Source organism: Raphanus sativus, chromosome 5, assembly GCF_000801105.2.
Source record: "Raphanus sativus cultivar WK10039 chromosome 5, ASM80110v3, whole genome shotgun sequence".
NCBI lineage: Eukaryota > Viridiplantae > Streptophyta > Magnoliopsida > Brassicales > Brassicaceae > Raphanus > Raphanus sativus.
Genome location: NC_079515.1, coordinates 25,355,355 through 25,376,897, shown reverse-complemented (window position 1 = coordinate 25,376,897; position 21,543 = coordinate 25,355,355). Strand labels below are relative to the sequence as shown.

Here is a 21,543-nt window from a genome sequence, read left to right as displayed (position 1 = left end):
CCCAAAGCCAAAGATCACCACCGGGAGAGAAAAAAAAACGACGAACACCGAAACCCACCATTTCACGCTTAAACCGAATCGAGACTCGACGCCGGAGAAACCTCCTGTCTCCACTATCTTCCCGACAAAGAACCCACCTCCAACGACTGTATTGAAAGTATAGGGTTCCCGTCAGCTCCAAATCTCCACTGCGAGCATGCATCACAACTGCGAACACCTCCGTCTCCACCACAATCAGAACCCAAAAGCCGGCCGCCTTCACCAAAAAAAAGATGATGACGTCAGAAAACGTAGCCGGACGATCATCAAAGTACAGGTACGTCGCCGGAGTCAAAAACAGCTACACCGTGTTGAAGAAACCACCGTGCACCGCAAGCAGAGGAAGGAGCCACCGCGACATATCTCTCTTTCTCAATAAACTAGAGAGAAGGGAGAGCAAATCTACCACTCCTTCTAGGTTTACGATTGGAACCATTTAGATTTTAGAAGATTAGTGCCATATGATTTGTTGATAAGTCAAAAAAGTCAAAAATCTCAAACTGGTTCGATCTTCTTCCCCTGAATTGAGAGCCAAAACCGAAATTTTCAAATGGTTTGTAAACAAAATGGGAGTTGAACCGAATTTAAATAAATCCAAACCGGAATAACGTACATGGAGAAAAGGACTAAAAGTAAATCATACACAAAACAAATAAATAAACGAATGATCGAAGAAGCGTCTTTGTGCAGTTCCTATATCTGTCTTTTAACTCCCACTCTCATTACTAGCACGTGCTTTCACGTCTTCTTTCCAATTGGTCTTTTGGTATTAAATATATTACTAGAAAATATTAAATTCTTTTTAGAGATTATAAGGATAACTTATAGTTGGGATTTAGGGATTGTCTTTTAACTTTGATTTTTATCTGAAAATTTTAAATTACCATTTTATGTTTAAAGACAGAGCCCAAAAATAGAAAATGAATGTATGAGCATTATTTGTTAAATCAAATATTTTGTAAACCGAAAAATATTTTTGTAAAAATATGTTTTATTTGTTCATTTAAGTTTTACAACTACAAAAGTATAATTATATCAGAAAATTACAAACAAAATTCTACTGCAGTTCAAGCAATCATCTAGCATTCCAAATTTTTAAAAACTATTTTGATATGTGTCAAGGTTTGTCTGATTTAAAAATTAAAGTTTGATGTAAAAAAACTAAATAAGTTATATAATTAATGTTGATTCTAAAAACTATATAAATGTTCCAAACAAAATAATTATAATCAGATTTGAGTGATCTCTCAAACTTTGAACAACTAGTGAAAATATATATTTTTTTTGAAACTAACAACTAGTGAAAATATATGAATGGTTAGTATATAGTATTTACTATTTAGAGTAGTATTGAGTAATTAATATATTTTATTAATATTCTAATTTTAGTGTTTGGCCAGTTATTGATATTTACAACATTATTATCCATCTAGTTAGATCAGTATGAATGATGAAACAGTATTATTTAAATAGAAGAATCTTTAAAAAAAATACCTTGATTAATCTACAATCCATAATATCCATAAAATAAATTGGATCTGATGGTAAAATCACTGTTTGGAAATGTACTTTATACTACTGCATAATTGTTTTGAATGTGGTGTTTTTGGTTTTGTTGTACGATGGAATCGTATTTTAACTTAATAGTGTCTTAAATTATTTTTCTTTATGACAAGAAACATTATTGAACAATAATTACAATTCCAGGGCGCGTGGATCGTAATCAATAAAATGTCACGTTATAAAAAAAAAAGGACTTCATCGAACCATCGCCATAGACACACACACACACACCTCTATCTCTAATTAAATTAACATTTCATTTTAGACAGAAGCAAGGAAGAAGAAGAAGAACTTTGATTGCTTCCTTTACTCTTCAAGTTTTCCGTCTCACCTTTTTTTAACAGATTCCCTTCCCCGCCCCCACCGAGTCATGGCCGAGTTGACTCAGTCCGACGTCGTTTATTCGCCTCGTTCCCTCCAAGTGTGGAAGACTTTCATGAACTGCCTCGCGTTTTTCTACCAGATCTTCCTCCAGATCCTCCGCGCCGTCGGCTACCATCCTCTCCTCTCTTCCTCCTCCTCCTCTAAAGCCGCCGCCGATGGCTTTAAACCCTTGCCGTGCATCGAATTGCCGGAATCTCCCACCACCGTCGAAATCGCCTCCGAAGGTCGCTTCCAGAGACTAAAGGTACACGCTTTCGATCAAAAGGCCGTTGCTTTTGACTTTTTATTGCTTCAAAGGTGAAACCTTTCCGTGTGTAATAATGCGTTGGAGACTTTGTGAAAGGTGTAACCTTTTGATTGGTGGAATTGAATAGTTAGGTTTAGTTTGATTTTTTTTACCATTTGATGCTTCAGAGATGAAAGCTTAGTAACAAACTAAAGATGTGTGTGTTTTGTTTTGTAGGTAGTTCTTGACTTGGATGAGACGTTAGTGTGTGCTTATGAAACCTCTAGTCTACCTGCTTCTTTACGCAATCAAGCTATCGAGGCTGGACTAAGCTGGTTCGAGCTTGAGTGTTTGTCATCTGACAAGGTTTGCTTCCCTCTCAATTTTTGAGTTTTGGCGTTTTTTTTATGACACGTCTCTCTCTCTTTGTTGTCTAGAAGGAAAGTGACGGTAAACCTAAGATCAATTACGTCACGGTGTTTGAGCGTCCAGGGTTGCACCAGTTCTTGGAGCAGCTCAGCCAGTTTGCTGATCTTGTTCTGTTTACCGCTGGTCTTGAAGGTACACTCACTCTTTCTCCCATCAAATGCATACTCAAAATATGTTAAATCCTAACACATGTTTCTCGAACCCACAGGATATGCGAGACCGCTTGTGGATATAATAGATACAAGGAAAGTACTGAGCAACCGGCTTTACCGACCTTCAACAGTCAGCACGTAAGTTTGTTTTATAATTTCAAGAACCAGTTTGTGGTAGGTTTTATTGAGTTTTTTTTTTTATTTGTACATTGTAATCAGACCATACCGAGATCATGTGAAGGATCTTTTAAGCACATCAAAGAACATGTCTAGGACTGTAATCGTTGACAACAATCCTTTCAGCTTTCTATTGCAACCATCAAATGGGATTCCGTGTATTGCATTCTCTGCCGGGCAGCCTAATGACACTCAGGTTTCTATTTACTTTATTACTCTTCTCTTATACGTTTGTTGTTTATTATTAGTGTTGAAACTAATCAGAACTATTGTGAAAACTTGAAGCTTTTGGACGTTATTCTTCCACTTCTGAAGCAACTTTCAGAGGAAGAAGATGTAAGACCGACACTTTATGATAGGTTCCGCATGCCTGAATGGTTTGAGAAGCAAGGCATACCACCTTCTTGCTGGAATCCTTAACCGGTTAACCAGAAACTAATGGAGAAAACTGAAAATATATCTTTGGTCCACAAAAAAAAAAGGCAAAGGACTTGTTTCGTACAGTGGTTTCAGCAATGAAAAAAAAATGTGAGAAGGGCACATAAACTACCATTCGTAGTGTTTATAATCTTTGGTAGATTCTTTTTAAAAAGATAAAATCCTACATTCTTGATTTTATGTAGTTCTCTAGCTTTTTATCTGTAGTTTTGTTAATGATCAAGCATTTTTTTTTCCTTTTCCGGTTTGGTTTGATTTGGATTTACTGGGTGATGGTCTAAACTGAGGTATAGACTGGTTTGGCATAAGAAGGTAAATAAATGTTGGCTTCCTTTGAAGTGAGTGGTTTTGAAAGGCATAATACTGTATATACTCAATAATCAATAAACTCAAAAAAAAAAGAAACATGAATGTGAGTAACTTGGATTCATGTATTGCACATTTGAAAGATCTAGGAACATAATTATCTATATCTCTAGATTTTGTTTGGATTATATTTCATTGTATCCATGAATCAAATAGATTCTACTAGGGATGGGCACGGAGTGATCTGCTCCACTCCACACAGATAATCGATTAGCCAATTTTTGCGTACTAGTTTTACTCCTGTACTAGAATACTTAATTGACAAACATTTATTAACTCAACTGTTCCCACGTATATGCACTGCATGGGTCCGATTTACCTCGCTCATTATTTGATACTCCATGACGAATCAGTCTATAATCCGCAATCTAAGAAAAACGGGAGACTATATTATCATAAAATGTGACTCATGTATAACGATGAAAACACTATGCTTCTGACAGGATCCAGCAAAAAGTATTTGCCTTCGATTAAAATTCTGATATGAGCTAAAAGTCATCTCGGGGGTCCAACAAAAAGCAGATAAGAGAGATTGTCAATGTTCCTAATCTTAGCTAGCAGACATTATGACATTCTCCATCACTAAAAAATGCAGTATCCTTTGAAATATATATTGAACACATTTTACAGGTCGAAAGAGTACGTGAGTTGCATTACATGACCTGTCATGTTTCGCTTTCGTATAATTAATTGGATTTTTGCAACTAATCTTTTATTCTATGGATTATGGTCCGCATTCTCATGTTCGTTGTTAGATAAGTGGGATCATTCTGAGCTGTGCTTAGACTTCTAAGGCATCTTCACATCTAGATTTAGCCTAACTACTCCCATTAATTCTACTTCATTCTTTTTTCGTAGCTACTTTGTTTTTTTTTTCTTTTTGTAGTATTACTATATTTGAGTTTCCACTGGACACCAGTATTAATGGAAAGACGCGTGATGTAAACTCGTTATTTGCATTGAGAGATAAATACATTAATGTGATGGAATGTGAGGATAGTATATAGCGCTGGAAACAATCAGATGTTTCATTTTGTTTCCGTGTTTACAAAACCAAATTAGTGTTATTTATCAGTAAAGTAGTTCACAAGTTCCAGCTCTATTTTAGTGTCGAATTATATACTTTTCTTATGCATATTCAAGATTTGCGAACTAGTCGTGCATGCGAAATGGTAATTGGTAAACGGAACGTGTTACATGATATTGGCATGAAAAACAATTTAAATGGATTGACTATTTTGAACATCCATTTATTAACTTAGATCCATATAGTATGGTTTGACATAATTTGTCGCATGTTTCTTTTTTAGAATTGGACTATTGCAACGAGTACCAGCCTTCGTAATTATATCTAAACAAGATAGTTTATGAAAGCTGTAGCCTATGTAAATCAAATCACTCAGAGCAGTAAAAACTTCCAGGGCGTGATGTAGCTATATTTGTCTAATGAGTAAACATCAAACAACTAGTAAAGTTTTTACTGTATTTACATATAAACTACAGTAATTAATAAAACACGCCACCTATGTTCAGTATAAGTTTTTTGGTCAAATGTGGCCAGCCATTGAATTAGTATATGCTTAATAATTTTCTGTCTTTTTCAAAATCTAACATTTTCGTCACGGTTTCGAACTTTCCGTGCGTCAAAAAATTTTCTTTTATCTTTTCCAAAGCGGGAACTCGAAGAAAGTAAATGCGCATTAGTATCGAGAAAATATTTTCCTTAAATTCTTCAATTTTGTTCCACCAAATAAAATACCACTTCCTCCATTCTTAATGGATAACGTTTTTAAATTATATACATAAATTAAGAAACTTTCTACTTTTTTATATTTCTGAAACAAAACATCATTAATTTTTCATTTAACACTAGTTCGACAAATAATAAACAATATAAATATTTATGCAGATAATAAAAATTATTGAAAATTGAAAATTAGTCAAATTTCAAACAATTTTTCATAAAACATCAAATATTAAAAAAACGAAGGAGCATCTCTTAGTTATAATATATGTGCTTGCCAATACCTTGTAAAAATGTGTTATTTTTTATACATACGTATATAAGTCCATTCTACTAAAATATTATTCATTTTATTTTATAAAGAATATTATTTTGACATTTTCACACATATTAATAAAATGATTGAAATACATTTAAATTTCTATTAATTACATACATTCAACCAATAGTATTTGAGATAAATAAATTTTTTAAAAAAATTAATGTATTTGTAACTAATATTAAGTTGAAAATTACATTGAAATTTTAAAATAAAACTATTTTTTATAATAAAAATATTAAAATAACACTTACTATGAAACAAATGGAATATTAAACATATAAAAGCAGAAAAAGCATATACACTCAACACAAAAGGTGATAATGGGTTAATGATTTTGTTTTTGTTGAATGCTCGAATTTCTATGGACTTTATAAATTAGTCTCGGTTCAGATGGGATAAACTACTAAATGTTACATAAAGAGGATCCCTAAACAGAATATTAATGGTAATAAGATTTTTATAAATATGATCATAATTAATTTCCAAATTTTGTGTAAATGAAAAGATATGCTTTTATGGTAAGAAAAAATTCCATTGATATGGTCATATTCAATTTCCTTGATTCCTACATTGACCATATTTAGAGTGGATATTAATTGCATTAGTTTTTTGCTAACAAAAATATATGGAAGTTTCTGAACGAAGAAGACTCAACTCAATGAGAAAAGGAATAAAAATTGTTATTTTAACTGTAATATTAAATGTTGATAAGAAACTGTAATATTCATATTATGGTTCAAAAGAAAGCGTAGAGAGTTCAACAAACAGAAATTGACAATTCAATTAATTATAAAGAACAAGAAAGAAATGAGTTCAACCATCCCCACTTTGGAAACAAGGACTTTGAATTATATTTACTGTTCACATGGGAAATTCAGTTTATTTATATTATTCACATTTACTTTTATCATATGAGCGGTTGTTGCATGGAAATATTAATCTAGCATATAACGTAGTTGTTGATATACTAAAATATTGAAACGGTCGTAAAGCTTTTAATTCAAAATTTGTTAGACAATCATCAAATAAAATCGCCACTAGTAGGAGCAAATATAAGCCACTGATAAAAAGATACATTAATTAACTACCAGAAAACACTCATGTTTTTATTCATAAAAAAGTCTTTAATTTCATTTTAAAATCTCGCAATAGTAATATATCCGAGTTATTATTATACAATTATATCAATTAATTAATGTAAATAAAATCAAAGAAAAAGAAAAGAAACATGCGTGACTCACAACAGCATATTAAAAAGTCATTTCTTAACCAAATCCTACTAATATGTTTTTAATTACTGTTTTGTCTTCTTAAAACACACATTTATTCTTCTTCTTCTTTCTCCCTTACGTCTTCTTCTTCTTTATCTCTCTCTCTCTCTCTCAAGCAGAGTTTTCGACTCATGAAAATGAATGAGTCGCATTTAGAATCCACGAAGACGGCAGTCAATTTCAACCTTTATCGATGAAAAGGTCCATCTTTTCCACCGTGGCGTTTTCCGTCACCGTCGCCGTTATCTCAATCGTCGTCTTCTTCCTCCCGATTCCCGCCGCCGCTTTAGGCTCAGGCTCAACCTACGCCGTCGTATACGGCTCCGACACCGTCTGCGCCTTGATCTCCGGCCAGCCCACGCAGCGCATCCTCTGCTACAACACGCGCCTCCGCACCAACCTCACTCTCAACCCCGGCGTCTCCTTCTCCTCCATCGCCGCCGGCGAGAATTTCCTCTGCGGGATACGCTCCGGCGGTTACAGCCTCCTCTGCTGGGACGGCGTCGGAAGCAATTACAACACTCTCAGCCCGAAGCGAATCTACTACAACGACACCGTTTTGCTCTCGAGTCTCTCCGTCGGCGACGGTCAAATCTGCGCCACCGTTAACGGCACTAATGCCGTGAGATGCTGGAGGAACGATCCGTCAACGCCTCCGAGCGAGGGATTAAACTCAGTTTCCTCCGGCGTCGGGTTCTCATGCGGCGTCTCGGTTCGAAACAACCGAGTCCTCTGCTGGGGAAAAGATCCGGTTAAATCCGGTCAGATCCAAACCGGATTCGGAAACCAAACGATGGTCAGCGTATCAGCCGGGGAGTCGCACGCCTGCGGGTTGAACTCAACGGGGAGTTTGATCTGCATCGGGAGAAACGAATCGGGTCAGCTCGATGCTCCATCGGGTCAACCTTATCTCTACTCGGATCTCTCTCTCGGGTCGAACTTCACCTGCGCGACGCGAAGCTCGAACGGCTCCGTGACTTGCTGGGGAGGAGGGGCAGAGAGGTTCAACAATGTAACGGAAAAGATCTCGTTCGAGTCAGTTACATCCGGGTCGGGTCTAATCTGCGGGTTGATGTCCGGTAACTTATCCGTCATGTGTTGGAGCCCTAATAATAATAACTTCTCGAGTATCTTCCTTCCTTTCCAAGATATCTTACCAGGTCCTTGCGTCGAAACATCTCTCTGCAAGTGCGGTGTGTATCCACGATCTGATCAGCTATGCTCCGGCTCGGGTTCGATCTGCAGCAAATGCAAAATCTCATCTCCTCCACAACCACCACCACCACCACCACCGTCACAGCCAACTCCGTCTCCTCCGTCGAAGGCGTTAACGAGAGGATTACTAGCGTTTGCGATCGTCGGATCAGTAGGAGCGTTTGCAGGGATATGCACCGTGGTGTACTGTTTATGGACAGGAGTTTGCTTGGGGAAGAAGAAAGTTCACAACTCGGTTCAACCGACGATAACCCGCGGCGGTTCGAGTACCCGGTCAAGCAGCTCCCCGCCTTCTCGGTCCTTGACGATAAGGCGCCAAGGATCGAGAATGCTTTCGATGAGGAGACAGAGAAGCGGGACGTCGTCGATGAAACACGCGGATAAAGCCGAGGAGTTCTCCTTCTCGGAGCTCGCTTCCGCCACCGGGAACTTCTCCTTGGAGAACAAGATCGGCTCCGGGAGCTTCGGCGTTGTGTACAGAGGCAAACTCAGCGACGGGAGAGAAGTCGCGATCAAACGCGGCGACGTAAACGCGAAAATGAAGAAGTTCCAGGAGAAAGAAACCGCGTTCGACTCGGAGATCGCGTTTCTCTCGAGGCTTCACCACAAGCACTTGGTGAGGCTCGTCGGGTACTGCGAGGAACGGGAGGAGAAGCTTCTGGTCTACGATTACATGAAGAACGGCGCGCTTTACGACCATCTTCACGACAGGAACAACGTGGAGAAACACAGCAGTTTGGTCAACTCGTGGAAAATGCGGATCAAAATTGCGTTGGACGCGGCTAGAGGGATCGAGTATCTACACAACTACGCTGTGCCGCCGATTATTCATAGAGATATCAAGTCGTCGAACATCTTGCTCGACTCGAATTGGGTCGCTAGGGTTTCGGATTTCGGGTTATCGTTAATGGGCCCGGAGCTTGGGAAAGATCATCAGCAACGTCCGATGAAAGCTGCTGGAACTGTCGGGTACATCGATCCGGAATATTACAGTCTCAATGTTTTAACGGACAAGAGTGATGTCTACGGGTTAGGAGTTGTGTTGTTGGAGCTTTTGACCGGTAAAAGAGCGATTTTTAGGAACGGCGGTGACGTTGAAGAAGGGTGTGTCCCGGTGCATTTGGTGGAATACTCTGTTTCGGCGATTACAGTTGGTGAGCTGGGGCGGGTTTTGGATCCTAGAGTTGGATCGCCGGAGCTAGGGGAAGGAGATGCGGTGGAGCTGGTGGCTTATACGGCGATGCATTGTGTGAATGCGGAAGGGAGGAACCGGCCGACAATGACTGATATTGTTGGCAATTTGGAGAGAGCATTGGAGTTGTGTGGAGATAGTCATGGTAGCATCTCTAGTGGCATTTGTTCTATTGTCTCTGACATTGAGAGAGATTAAAACTATTTTTACATAGATGATTATTTTCACCTGAGGATTTTATATGTTTTTCTAGCTTTTCTTTTTTTTTGGCTTTTTTGGATAATTGTTTTTGTAAGTAATGATTAGTGGTAGTTGCTTAGGAGAATTTGAATATTCTGTACTCGTGGTCTAACCTTTTGGTTGGGAAATGTATAATTTGGACAGCGGAGAGCGAATATAAAATTGGATCATTGTTTTGAAAAAGAAAGAAAAGTTTGTGTGACACTATTATGATGTCGTTCTTTTGGAACATCTGGTCAAACCTTGTGTGTTGTTTATACTTCATACTTGTAGAGCCACCAGCATGGTAGGGGAGATAATAGATAACGACTTTGGCGTGGATGTATAATGCAATGCGTGTACTCTCTGCTCTCTTTCTTTTAAGGCAGCCAGCCATAGACATTTCATGAAAAAGAAAAGATAATTAAATTAAAAAAAGAAGTTAAAAGTGGGTCCCGAAAACACGTGTATACTTTCTTAAGTTGACATGTCATCATGCAGACAAACAAACTCGAATCTGTTGACTTGGAAGATTCCAATTTATTAGCGGTCAACAGTTTCTTCTTGTCTTTTTGAAATTTCCAAGTCATTAAAGTTTTGTCTTTATGCTTTGACGAAATTTATTATTATTAGTACTACCTCCGTTCCCGAAAATAAGATTTTCTAGAGTATTCACGCTTATTAAGAATATAATTAATATTTACGATTTTTTATTTTTATTTTTTTATACTCTTTTCAATATCTATCCACCAATAGAATTTGAATAACTCAAATATTCTCAATTAGTGTTTCTCAAAAGTATACAAAGTATCTTAATAATATAGAAAATCTATCTTTGTGAAACAAGATTTTTTTCTAGAAAATCCTACTTTCAGGAACGGAAGTAGTATTTTTTAAAGTTATTATCTTAACTTTGATAATATTATAAATGTAAACTAAAATGTTTTATGGTGAACTGTATCATGTATGGTTTGATTGTTTGATGTTTTTTAAAATGATGAATATAATATATCTTAATTCGACAGAGAAAGAAACTAATGGAGGTCAACTTTAAAAAAGGCAAATAATAAATTAATTTTTTTAACGCTGATTTATTATGATATTACAATTATTAGGAACATTACATAGACGATTCGATAACCGACAATACTACCTATCTTATGAAGATTTACGTCTAACTGCATCATCTGAGCGGTCCTATGAAGATCCACGCCTAACCAAATCTACTTGCACCAAGTTGAAGATCTCTTGTAATCTTTTATTCCATAATCGCATAGTTGCATGTAATCCTTCCTTCTATAATCTGCACAGTTGTTTAATAAATCACGCTCTCTCCGGGAATTGAAACCTGGATTTGAGAAAATCTGGCAATAAATTGCATAGTTTGGAAGTCGAATCCTAGACCTGGGTATAGAAGCCTTTAGACCTTAACCATTAGGCTAAGGTGCTTACACTAAATAATAAGTTAATTAAAGTCCGGAAAAGTTTCTCGGGTCTCCAATAATTCTGTCAATTCAAGGGAAATCTCAGTCGAAGAGAGTTTCGATGAAGCTTCCTAAGATATAACCACCAACGAAATCCCAAGAAAACCAAAATTAAAACTTCTAAGTCTCATAGCTAACATGTTGTTTGATCCTAACAAAAGAATGTGTCATGTGTGACTAATTAATGCAGTATCTAACGTTATCTGCGCTATAAAACATTTTATCCTTACTTCTTAGTCTCAGGCTCTCTAATCAAACACAAACAAATTGCAATGAAATACAGAATGTTAATTGATCCTATTGAAGTACACTTGTAAGAGAATATATCAGCAAAGGACAATGACATATTGACATGGAACGGAACCGGTATTACAGCTAATGTCTTGTCACTCCCGTTCATTTAAGTTGAGCGGTGATTCTAGCTTCAAAGATGGGCCATGTCGGTGCTTTTAACATCAACATTGAATTATATGATCTACGATGGGCTACGGAACTGTCAGATGTACATTAATAAAAGTTCTTCCACGTGGAATAAACTTACATGGAGGATATACCCGAACGATTTTAATTTAACAAAGTGCAGTGGCAGTAAGGTGGTGGGGCAATCATGGCGGTGAGGACGGCAATAAATAAATGCTGTATAACTTATTAATTTTTTTTTCTAACTCTAGTTTGTGATGATGTTTCATAATTAAATACTATCAGACCTTTACAAACAATGGTGATCTAACAAAAAGAAGCACCTCCATTAGATTAATAGAATATTTCTCAAGTAAAATACTAATATTTAAACATAGTTCAAACTTCAAACCATGAACCAGCCTTCCCACGCATGGACTTGATTTACGAAAGAGGTGTTTAGTCTTGAACTTAAAATAGAAAGTTCACTCACATTCACAGATCAACACTACAAAACCAGGAAGGAACAATCTCACTTTATCCAGACTCATCCAACCAATCACGAACTGTTTATGTTCCATACCAGATCCGGTTTAAAGTGCTTAAACCCGGAGACATTTCTTACTTATATATATGTACTCTCACACAAACTCCAACCGCACAAGAAGCTTCACGGATCTACACTTAACCCCATCCTGATTATGCAAAGGAACAACACGTATTCCTTGCCTCAGTTCCCAAACCGGCAAGCAAGTTTGGCCTCCAAAATCATCTTTCTCCGACATGTCATACTCATGAACCTCTATGCGCAAAAGAGCTAGCTCTGGAACCGTTAATGGGAACTCAAAAACCTCATTCCAAGCTGGTATCCAATTATCCTCTAACATTTTCGTCTTCCTCATTACCGTATCTGCTGTGACTCCAGCAATCCCCACCTGAACATATTGGGATCACTTTATCAGTTTCAGCTTCAAAACTAAAACCTATTTAAGGTTACAGATTTTTTTTACCCTAGCATAGAAATCAGGTGGAGAATATCTATCAAAATGTGTGTGAGGAAAATCGTAGTACCAGCCTTCTCCCATGTAAATAGTTACCTATAAAGATATATAAGTACTAAATCAAAAACGTTATAAGTTCATGATATTTTACACAAAAAAGAGAACAGAGGATATATATCTGACCCTTAGTGTTGTCTTTACAGGTAATGTAACTTCCGGGTCAAACACAGTGCCTGACTTTAGCAGAATATCTGGTTTCTTGATGTATCCACATCCTCCATTGGCTCTAAACATTCCTTGCATTACCCACAATGATCTTCCTTGTCCCTTCACAAGAATAAGTCACTTCAAGAATTTAATATGTTCTGTTAAAGATAATGGAACAAGATAGCTTGGAAATGAGAAACTGAAGAGGAGACCTGCATATTGAAAGCCACCATTTGAGCACCATGGCTCCAGCCAACAAGTGGATTGTAATTTGATGAAGTAATTCTAGTTCCTTTGGGGTAAATCCGAAGCATATTCCGCTGAGTAAAGCTACAATCAATAATCCATGATCAACATAGTTTCATAAAACACTTTAGAAACCTGATATGTTCTTAAAGGGTATTACCTCACAATCTGTTTGGCATATTTTTCTGAGGCCTTTTCAAGTTGTTCTTCACTCAAACTAAGCCGTCTTACTTTATCAAGATCCACTTTCAAACATTCAACCATTCCGCCTTTCGGTTTCCCAGCCTGGATTGCAATCAGATTCTTGTATTGTGGTGGTGCATTCTTCTTAAACTTATCTCCTTCATCATCATCGTCGTCGTCATCATCATCATTTGAATCATTCTACATAATAAGAAATAAAGAAAAACCAACTTATATATACAATGAATCTGAATGAACATGATGTGTATTTCTATACAAACCTTGTCATCACTTGTGACCCTCCGACTAAAGATTGGAACTTCTCTCCCCCAAACTTCTTCATCACCCAAACTCCTATCTTTCTTCTCCACAGCTTCATCATCTTTTGATTCCTTGTACTCTTTAGGAGGTTTGGTTGAGATGATAATACGCTTTTTCAAAGATGCTGGTGATGGGAACTCCTTTAAGCATTCTCCAGGAGGAGGAGTAAACAACGTTTCTCCAAATACTTCACTAACCATCTAGAACATAATTAACATCTCTAAATCATTACAATGAGAGAGAAACCAAAGCAAAGAAAGGTCAAAAATAAATGCAAAAATAAGTTCACACCTCAGCAACTTTGGCCTGGAGTTTTGGAGTAAGGTGATCTTCAAGAGTTACAACAACTGGATAATCAGATACATCAAATGCATAAGTTTGAATAGCATTTAAACATCTGCTCAGCTCCACAGGTGATGTAAGAGTCCTATTAAAAAAAATGAACAAACCACCATTCTTTTAATGATTAAAAATCTAGCAAACACATATACAATCAAATTTCATTGCACTATACATTTACCTTCCATGAAGAACATCAATACCATCTTCATCAGAGTTTGGCCAAAGATCTAACTCAATAACCCTGACACCTCTTTTCAATGCATCTATTATAGGTATTTCACTGCAGTCACTACTCAGCTGATTACCGGTTAAATAAGAATTATGCCCTGTAAATATGAAATAATGTGACAATGGAGCATCCATGTCTTGATGCACCTGCAAAAAAAAACATACATATAGTCATAAGCATCAAGCTCCAGGAAAAAAAAACTCAGTGATCACATTCATATCCAGGACTGGATCTGAGGTTTAGAGACCATAAACATTTTAAAGTTAATGTTAATAAAATTTTTCTTTACAGTATTAAGATCATTTGATCTATGTATAATAAGTCTTCAAAATTTGGGGATAACGAGACAAGAATGTTTCATCCCACTATATCCAGAGAACCGGCCATGTTCCTGTCTACATTCGGAATATAAAACTTCAATCTAATCCAATGATTAATATCGCATAATGTTAACATGTAAAATAAAGAAGATCACCTCATGAAAAGCAAGCGGAGAGTTATTGACACTTAAAAGGTATTTGAAGAAAGCGTCAAGGTGGAGACCATTGCGGTGAAGAAGAGAAGATGATGCATTGACGATCGCTTGAGCTTCTTCTCTCGTCGCTTGTTCTTGTTTCTGAACATCGGTGAGAAACCTAAGGAGATGATCGACAGTCATGAGCCCTTTGTCGGAGTAGTCATCGAAAATGGTCTTGATCTCAGGCGGTGCAACCGACGCCGTGTGCCTGTACCTACGACGGAAACAGAAACAGACTTTGTACGTTTGCTTCGACATTTGGAACAAACGAACGATTCTCTAGGGATCTCTGTTCGTGAAATCAGAACTGTTTAGTTTAACTTTTTTCTCGTTGGTGGTTTTGATCTCAAAAGATTTTTTACTTTCTATAAAACTTGGGATGTAAGGAATGTCTGCATTATTGGTCCATGTGGAGTTTTTAATAATTTTGGTTTGTCGGCAGATGTTTATCAAATTAATTATTAGATGTGTTTTTTAACTTTTGTTTTAATACTTCCAACTTTGTATTAATGCTAAAATTAATGATTTGATAAGATCGATTCTTGTTCAAACAAGCTAGGAAATGGGATCGAATTTAATGCCTAAAATGTAAAGTCAAGAAATTGAAAATATTAAATTTGAAACATTATTGTGATTAGAAAAGTAAGTTATTTGAAGAAGTTAGAAAAGAATTAAGTATATTTATGTGAGAGTTAAGAAAATCAAAGACTACAATTGGATTGTTCATTTTCGGAATAAAATGATATTGAATGACTAATTTCACTGTCTGCATAATTTTGTACCCTTTTTAAATTTTTTTTTTTTTTGAAAATTAAAAAAGGGGTACAAAATTATGCAGACAGTGAAATTCTCATTTGAACATAATGAGATTCGCATTTCATTAATTCCATAACCATTCCAAAAATATTACAAAGAAAATATATTTAAACATCCTTTTGCGTACAATTTTGTTTCTAGAATAAATGAAATGAATATATTTCAATTTTTCAACCAATTTCATAAATTTTGTTCCAACCAATTTTATTCCATTAAATTTCATTTCATCGTTACAGCCTAAAGAACTCTGTTATATATGGTGTCAAGTCCTAGTGTCAGGAAAGAATGTGATAATGGAGAGCAGTCGTATGGCTAATTTACAAACTATTTAAATAAGGGGTCATATTGAAAACATTTTATAACTTGGGGGGTTTATTTTCAATATTTCCCAAAATTTGCAACACGAGGAGATCTTTTGCTCGAACTGTTGTGAGATCTGGGTGGAACAAACAAATGAAACATAAATTGATTTGATATCCCGTGACAAATCGTAGTAATGGCGATAACGGCGACTAGATTGGTATCTCTAACTCTGTTGTGGGTAGTCGTCCTCTTCGTCACACTTGCTCTCATCCAGGTTTTAAAACTTTTAATCCTCATTCATTCTTCTGGTAGTTTCTCAATCTGGGTACTTACGTTTTTATGGGATTTAATCAGATGAAATTGACTGATGTTGCTGATCCTATGGGGAACGAGAAGATTGCTGATCCTATGGTGAGCATTGAACTCATTTTCATTTTTTTGGTTTTTGTGTAAAGGTGTGTGATCAGAGTTTGTAATTAGGGTTTTGTCTGCCTTGTGGGATTTAATCAGGTAGGAGGAGAGGATTTAGAAGGAGTTACCCACAAAGTTTACTTTGATATTCAGATCAATGGTTCACCTGCAGGTTCATCAACTTTCCTCCTTTTTTCTTTTTTATTTTTTTTAATTTGGAAATGTGAACCCAAAAAAAATCTGATTTTGATGTGTTAAAAGGATATTCATGATTTGGCCTTAGTTGCTTAAACACATTTGGTGTTTAATGTATAGGGAGGATTCTCATTGGGCTTTTTGGGAATATAGTTCCTAAAACCGCAGGTAAAAGTTTCAACTCAAAGAGTGAACATCTTCGAATTGTCTCTCTCTGTTTGGTGTTTTCCTTCTAACGAATCCATGTTTTTTTTTTTTGCAGAGAACTTTCGAGCGCTTTGCACGGGTAGCCAAGTAGCTTCTGTTTAACACTCTTGGTCTTTTAAATTTTCTGAGACAAAAAAAAGAGTGTCTTTGGGGTTTTTTGATGTTCTGTCTTCCTTTTGTGTGCAGGAGAGAAAGGAGTTGGGAACATGGGGAAACCACTTTATTTCAAAGGAAGTAGCTTCCACAGGATCATTCCTAGCTTCATGATTCAAGGTGGAGATTTCACACGAGGTGATGGGAGAGGTGGAGAGTCCATCTATGGCGATAAGTTTGCAGATGAGAACTTCAAACTCAAACACACCGGGCCAGGTAAACGCTCTAAAAGCTACCCTCTTAAAAAAACTCAAAATACATTTAAAGGCTTACAAAGGTTGAAGTCTGTAAATGGATCTTTCTCAGGAGTCTTATCAATGGCAAACTCGGGACCAGACTCCAACGGTTCACAGTTCTTCATCACAACCGTCACCACAAATTGGTAAGTAAGGCTTATGATGATGATTCTGTTTTTCAACATTATATTATTGTTTAAGCGTTGTTGCGTGTGTTTTGGATTTAAAAGGTTGGACGGACATCACGTTGTGTTTGGGAAGGTATTGTCAGGCATGGAAGTAGTGCGGAAGATCGAAGCTCAAGGACAAAGCAGTGGAGAGCCCAAAGGAAAAGTTATCATTTTGGACAGCGGAGAAATTTCTTTGTAATATTATCTTTCTTCCACTTTAAGAAACTTCTAAGAACTTAAATGTTTTTCATCGTTATGACACACACAAAGATCAAGTGTTACACTCTTTCATCCTTAACAACAACAGTCAGCAAAGTGATAACTCATTTACTCAGACATATTCAGCACAGTAATCTCAACAATCACTTGCATTAGTAGTCAATCCTCATTGCACCAAACGATCATCCAGTAGTAATTCAATCAAGTTTAATTCTGGAGTTATTATTGAATGTGTTACCGAAATAAATGCATTTCGGTGATGTAGATAGCTCAGTTAATTTTTTTTAATTATTTTCATTTGCCACTTATCAGAAAACCGAATCAAACATAACCTGAAATATTCATTTAAAAAAAAAAACTATCATTCCAGGTTTATTCCCAAATAAGAGAAATAAATAGCAATAAGCTAAGGTCGAAGAATGTACATTAAGTGAAGAGAAATCAGAGAAAGATTAGGGAAAAAACATTAGCAAAATCATATGAATCATGTGATTTTTAAATCTCAAGTCGTGAAATTTCTTGACAGACCAAGTCGTTGCTGTTGCTATCATAAGGACCCACAATCTTATACCTGTTGCAGAAACAAACAAAAAAGACATAAACGTTTGGGATCAAACCTTAATTACATTCTCGAGTCAAAAGTTTTAACATTTTAGAACTTGCAAATGTGATTAATGATTGTTAAGAAAAGAAAAAAGAATCAAAAACGGGCTCTCACAATTCAAGAACTGATTTTCCTTCCTTGTATTTCTGGTTAATATCATGAGCAGTCACCTGGAAACATCAAAACAAAACAAAGATTATGTATAATCGTCACCGCCGCCGTTATCTCAACCGTCGTCTTCTTCCTCCCCATCCCCACCACCGCTTTAGGCTCAGGCTCAACCTACGCCGTCGTATACGGCTCCGACACCGTCTGCGCCTTGATCTCCGGCCAGCCCACGCAGCGCATCCTCTGCTACAACACGCGCCTCCGCACCAACCTCACTCTCAACCCCGGCGTCTCCTTCTCCTCCATCGCCGCCGGCGAGAATTTCCTCTGCGGGATACGCTCCGGCGGTTACAGCCTCCTCTGCTGGGACGGCGTCGGAAGCAACTACAACACTCTCAGCCCGAAGCGAATCTACTACAACGACACCGTTTTACTCTCGAGTCTCTCCGTCGGCGACGGTCAAATCTGCGCCACCGTTAACGGCACTAACGCCGTGAGATGCTGGAGGAACGATCCGTCAACGCCTCCGAGCGAGGGATTAAACTCAGTTTCCTCCGGCGTCGGGTTCTCATGCGGCGTCTCGGTTCGAAACAACCGAGTCCTCTGCTGGGGAAAAGATCCGGTTAAATCCGGTCAGATCCAAACCGGATTTGATAACCAAACGATGGTTAGCGTATCAGCAGGGGAGTCGCACGCCTGCGGGTTGAACTCAACGGGGAGTTTGATCTGCATCGGGAGAAACGAATCGGGTCAGCTCGATGCTCCATCGGGTCAACCTTATCTCTACTCGGATCTCTCTCTCGGGTCGAACTTCACCTGCGCGACGCGAAGCTCGAACGGCTCCGTGACTTGCTGGGGAGGAGGGGCAGAGAGGTTCAACAATGTAACGGAAAAGATCTCGTTCGAGTCAGTTACATCCGGGTCGGGTCTAATCTGCGGGTTGATGTCCGGTAACTTATCCGTCATGTGTTGGAGCCCTAATAATAATAACTTCTCGAGAATCTTCCTTCCTTTCCAAGATATCTTACCAGGTCCTTGCGTCGAAACATCTCTCTGCAAGTGCGGTGTGTATCCACGATCTGATCAGCTATGCTCCGGCTCGGGTTCGATCTGCAGCAAATGCAAAATCTCATCTCCTCCCCAACCACCACCAGCACCAGCACCACCACCGTCACAGCCAGCTCCGTCTCCTCCGTCCAAGGCGTTAACGAGAGGATTGCTAGCGTTTGCGATCGTTGGATCAGTAGGAGCGTTTGCAGGGATATGCACCGTGGTGTACTGTTTATGGACAGGAGTTTGCTTGGGGAAGAAGAAAGTTCACAACTCGGTTCAACCGACGATAACCCGCGGCGGTTCGAGTACCCGGTCAAGCAGCTCCCCGCCTTCTCGGTCCTTGACGATAAGGCGTCAAGGATCGAGAATGCTTTCGATGAGGAGACAGAGAAGCGGGACGTCGTCGATGAAACACGCGGATAAAGCCGAGGAGTTCTCCTTCTCGGAGCTCGCTTCCGCCACCGGGAACTTCTCCTTGGAGAACAAGATCGGCTCCGGGAGCTTCGGCGTTGTGTACAGAGGCAAACTCAGCGACGGGAGAGAAGTCGCGATCAAACGCGGCGACGTAAACGCGAAAATGAAGAAGTTCCAGGAGAAAGAAACCGCGTTCGACTCGGAGATCGCGTTTCTGTCGAGGCTTCACCACAAGCACTTGGTGAGGCTCGTCGGGTACTGCGAGGAACGGGAGGAGAAGCTTCTGGTCTACGATTACATGAAGAACGGCGCGCTTTACGACCATCTTCACGACAGGAACAACGTGGAGAAACACAGCAGTTTGGTCAACTCGTGGAAAATGCGGATCAAAATTGCGTTGGACGCGGCTAGAGGGATCGAGTATCTACACAACTACGCTGTGCCGCCGATTATTCATAGAGATATCAAGTCGTCGAACATCTTGCTCGACTCGAATTGGGTCGCTAGGGTTTCGGATTTTGGGTTATCGTTAATGGGCCCGGAGCTTGGGAAAGATCATCAGCAACGTCCGATGAAAGCTGCTGGAACTGTCGGGTACATCGATCCGGAATATTACAGTCTCAATGTTTTAACGGACAAGAGTGATGTCTACGGGTTAGGGGTTGTGTTGTTGGAGCTGTTGACCGGTAAAAGAGCGATTTTTAGGAACGGTGGTGATGTGGAAGAAGGGTGTGTCCCGGTGCATTTGGTGGAATACTCTGTTTCGGCGATTACAGTTGGTGAGCTGGGGCTGGTTTTGGATCCTAGAGTTGGATCGCCGGAGCTAGGGGAAGGAGATGCGGTGGAGCTGGTGGCTTATACGGCGATGCATTGTGTGAATGCGGAAGGGAGGAACCGGCCGACAATGACTGACATTGTTGGGAATTTGGAGAGAGCATTGGAGTTGTGTGGAGATAGTCATGGTAGCATCTCTAGTGGCATTTGTTCTATTGTCTCTGACATTGAGAGAGATTAAAACTATTTTTACATAGATGATTATTTTTCACCTGAGGATTTTATATGTTTTTCTAGCTTTTTTTTTTGGCTTTTTTGGATAATTGTTTTTGTAAGTAATGATTAGTGGTAGTTGCTTAGGAGAATTTGAATATTCTGTACTCGTGGTCTAACCTTTTGGTTGGGAAATGTATAATTTGGACAGCGGAGAGCGAATATAAAATTGGATCATTGTTTTGAAAAAGAAAGAAAAGTTTGTGTGACACTATTATGATGTCGTTCTTTTGGAACATCTGGTCAAACCTTGTGTGTTGTTTATACTTCATACTTGTAGAGCCAGCATGGTAGGGGAGATGATGGATAACGACTTTGGCGTGGATGTATGTAGAACAAAACTTAGGTTCACCCCCTAAGGTGAACCTCTACATTCACCCACCAATAGGAATTAGTTAATTGAGATTTGATATCTCTTAAAAAAGGAAACCAAGTAATAATGATTTAATAAAATAAAATTATGTTTTTAGATAAATAAAAAATAGTAGCAATCATCAAAAAAATACATTCTTTTTAATATTGATAAATCCGTCAGAAAATACTAAACCCTAAATCCTAAATTATAAACCCTAAACCCTAAGTTCTAAATACTAAACCCTAAACCCTTAGGGAAAGCATGAACCCTTAGGCAAATCCTATACCCTAAACCCTTAAATTTAAACCAAACGTTAAATCATAAACTAAATCTTAATCCCTAAACCCTAAATCATAACTTCTAATACTAAACCTTAAATCCTAAATTCCAAAATGGTTTATGGTTTAGGATTAAGAGTATATGATTTAATATTTGTCAAAGAGTTTAGGGTTTAGGGTTTAGGGTTTCGTGTTTAGAATTTAGGGTTTAATATTATGGTTTATGATTAAGGGTTTAGGGTTTAAGATTAACGATTTAGGGTATAGGATTTGCCCAAGGGTTCAGGCTTTCCCTAAGGGTTTAGGGT

General features: G+C 38.1%; 5 protein-coding genes across 6 annotated transcripts; 4 read left to right on the top strand and 1 right to left on the bottom strand.

Annotated features, from left to right (window-relative positions):
* The first annotated feature begins 1,799 nt into the window (after window positions 1-1,799).
* LOC108857507 (uncharacterized) lies at window positions 1,800-3,645 on the top strand. 2 transcript variants are annotated; one of them, XM_018631497.2, is made up of 6 exons: window positions 1,800-2,230; window positions 2,450-2,578; window positions 2,650-2,773; window positions 2,850-2,931; window positions 3,013-3,166; window positions 3,256-3,645. In XM_018631497.2, exons 1-6 carry the CDS (start codon window positions 1,973-1,975, stop codon window positions 3,388-3,390), a joined length of 882 nt encoding a protein of 293 aa, XP_018486999.1. In that variant the 5' UTR covers window positions 1,800-1,972; the 3' UTR covers window positions 3,391-3,645. The 2 variants fall into 2 exon arrangements, with proteins under 2 accessions (XP_018486999.1, XP_018487001.1); XM_018631499.2 differs by having other exon boundaries at window positions 1,801-2,230; window positions 2,653-2,773.
* Window positions 3,646-7,140: 3,495 nt separating this feature from the next.
* On the top strand, window positions 7,141-9,928 carry LOC130495170 (putative serine/threonine-protein kinase-like protein CCR3). The gene has a single exon (XM_056986416.1). The coding sequence runs from the start codon at window positions 7,305-7,307 to the stop codon at window positions 9,714-9,716; it is 2,412 nt and encodes an 803-aa protein (XP_056842396.1). The 5' UTR covers window positions 7,141-7,304; the 3' UTR covers window positions 9,717-9,928.
* Window positions 9,929-12,056: 2,128 nt separating this feature from the next.
* LOC130512501 (phosphoinositide phospholipase C 7-like) lies at window positions 12,057-15,057 on the bottom strand. The gene is made up of 9 exons (XM_057010566.1): window positions 14,625-15,057; window positions 14,099-14,295; window positions 13,870-14,005; window positions 13,539-13,778; window positions 13,235-13,458; window positions 13,041-13,158; window positions 12,805-12,948; window positions 12,631-12,717; window positions 12,057-12,555 (listed from the first exon to the last, which is right to left on the bottom strand). Exons 1-9 carry the CDS (start codon window positions 14,922-14,924, stop codon window positions 12,262-12,264), a joined length of 1,740 nt encoding a protein of 579 aa, XP_056866546.1. The 5' UTR covers window positions 14,925-15,057; the 3' UTR covers window positions 12,057-12,261.
* An 833-nt stretch (window positions 15,058-15,890) lies between these two features.
* Window positions 15,891-17,443, top strand: LOC130512884 (peptidyl-prolyl cis-trans isomerase CYP21-2). Its single transcript, XM_057011331.1, has 8 exons — window positions 15,891-16,059; window positions 16,140-16,196; window positions 16,296-16,368; window positions 16,512-16,559; window positions 16,654-16,677; window positions 16,785-16,967; window positions 17,058-17,133; window positions 17,218-17,443. Exons 1-8 carry the CDS (start codon window positions 15,979-15,981, stop codon window positions 17,354-17,356), a joined length of 681 nt encoding a protein of 226 aa, XP_056867311.1. The 5' UTR covers window positions 15,891-15,978; the 3' UTR covers window positions 17,357-17,443.
* A 694-nt stretch (window positions 17,444-18,137) lies between these two features.
* LOC108858602 (putative serine/threonine-protein kinase-like protein CCR3) lies at window positions 18,138-20,811 on the top strand (the record flags this gene model as incomplete). The annotated part of the gene is made up of 1 exon (XM_056985803.1): window positions 18,138-20,811. A coding segment is annotated over one exon (2,433 nt), but the record flags the coding sequence as incomplete, so codon positions are not given.
* Between the last annotated feature and the right edge of the window lie 732 nt (window positions 20,812-21,543).

Coding starts and splice junctions, on each gene's coding strand:
- LOC130495170 (XM_056986416.1), top strand. CDS start 7,305: ATGAAAAGGTCCATCTTTTCCACCGTGGCGTTTTCCGTCACCGTCGCC.
- LOC130512884 (XM_057011331.1), top strand. CDS start 15,979: ATGGCGATAACGGCGACTAGATTGGTATCTCTAACTCTGTTGTGGGTA. Junction 16,197..16,295: donor AGAAGATTGCTGATCCTATG/GTGAGCATTGAA, acceptor GGATTTAATCAG/GTAGGAGGAGAGGATTTAGA. Junction 16,968..17,057: donor ACTCAAACACACCGGGCCAG/GTAAACGCTCTA, acceptor GATCTTTCTCAG/GAGTCTTATCAATGGCAAAC.
- LOC108857507 (XM_018631497.2), top strand. CDS start 1,973: ATGGCCGAGTTGACTCAGTCCGACGTCGTTTATTCGCCTCGTTCCCTC. Junction 2,774..2,849: donor GTTTACCGCTGGTCTTGAAG/GTACACTCACTC, acceptor TCGAACCCACAG/GATATGCGAGACCGCTTGTG. Junction 3,167..3,255: donor GGCAGCCTAATGACACTCAG/GTTTCTATTTAC, acceptor GAAAACTTGAAG/CTTTTGGACGTTATTCTTCC.
- LOC130512501 (XM_057010566.1), bottom strand. CDS start 14,924: ATGTCGAAGCAAACGTACAAAGTCTGTTTCTGTTTCCGTCGTAGGTAC. Junction 14,006..14,098: donor ATTGATGTTCTTCATGGAAG/GTAAATGTATAG, acceptor TTTTTTTAATAG/GACTCTTACATCACCTGTGG. Junction 12,556..12,630: donor CACCTGATTTCTATGCTAGG/GTAAAAAAAATC, acceptor CAATATGTTCAG/GTGGGGATTGCTGGAGTCAC.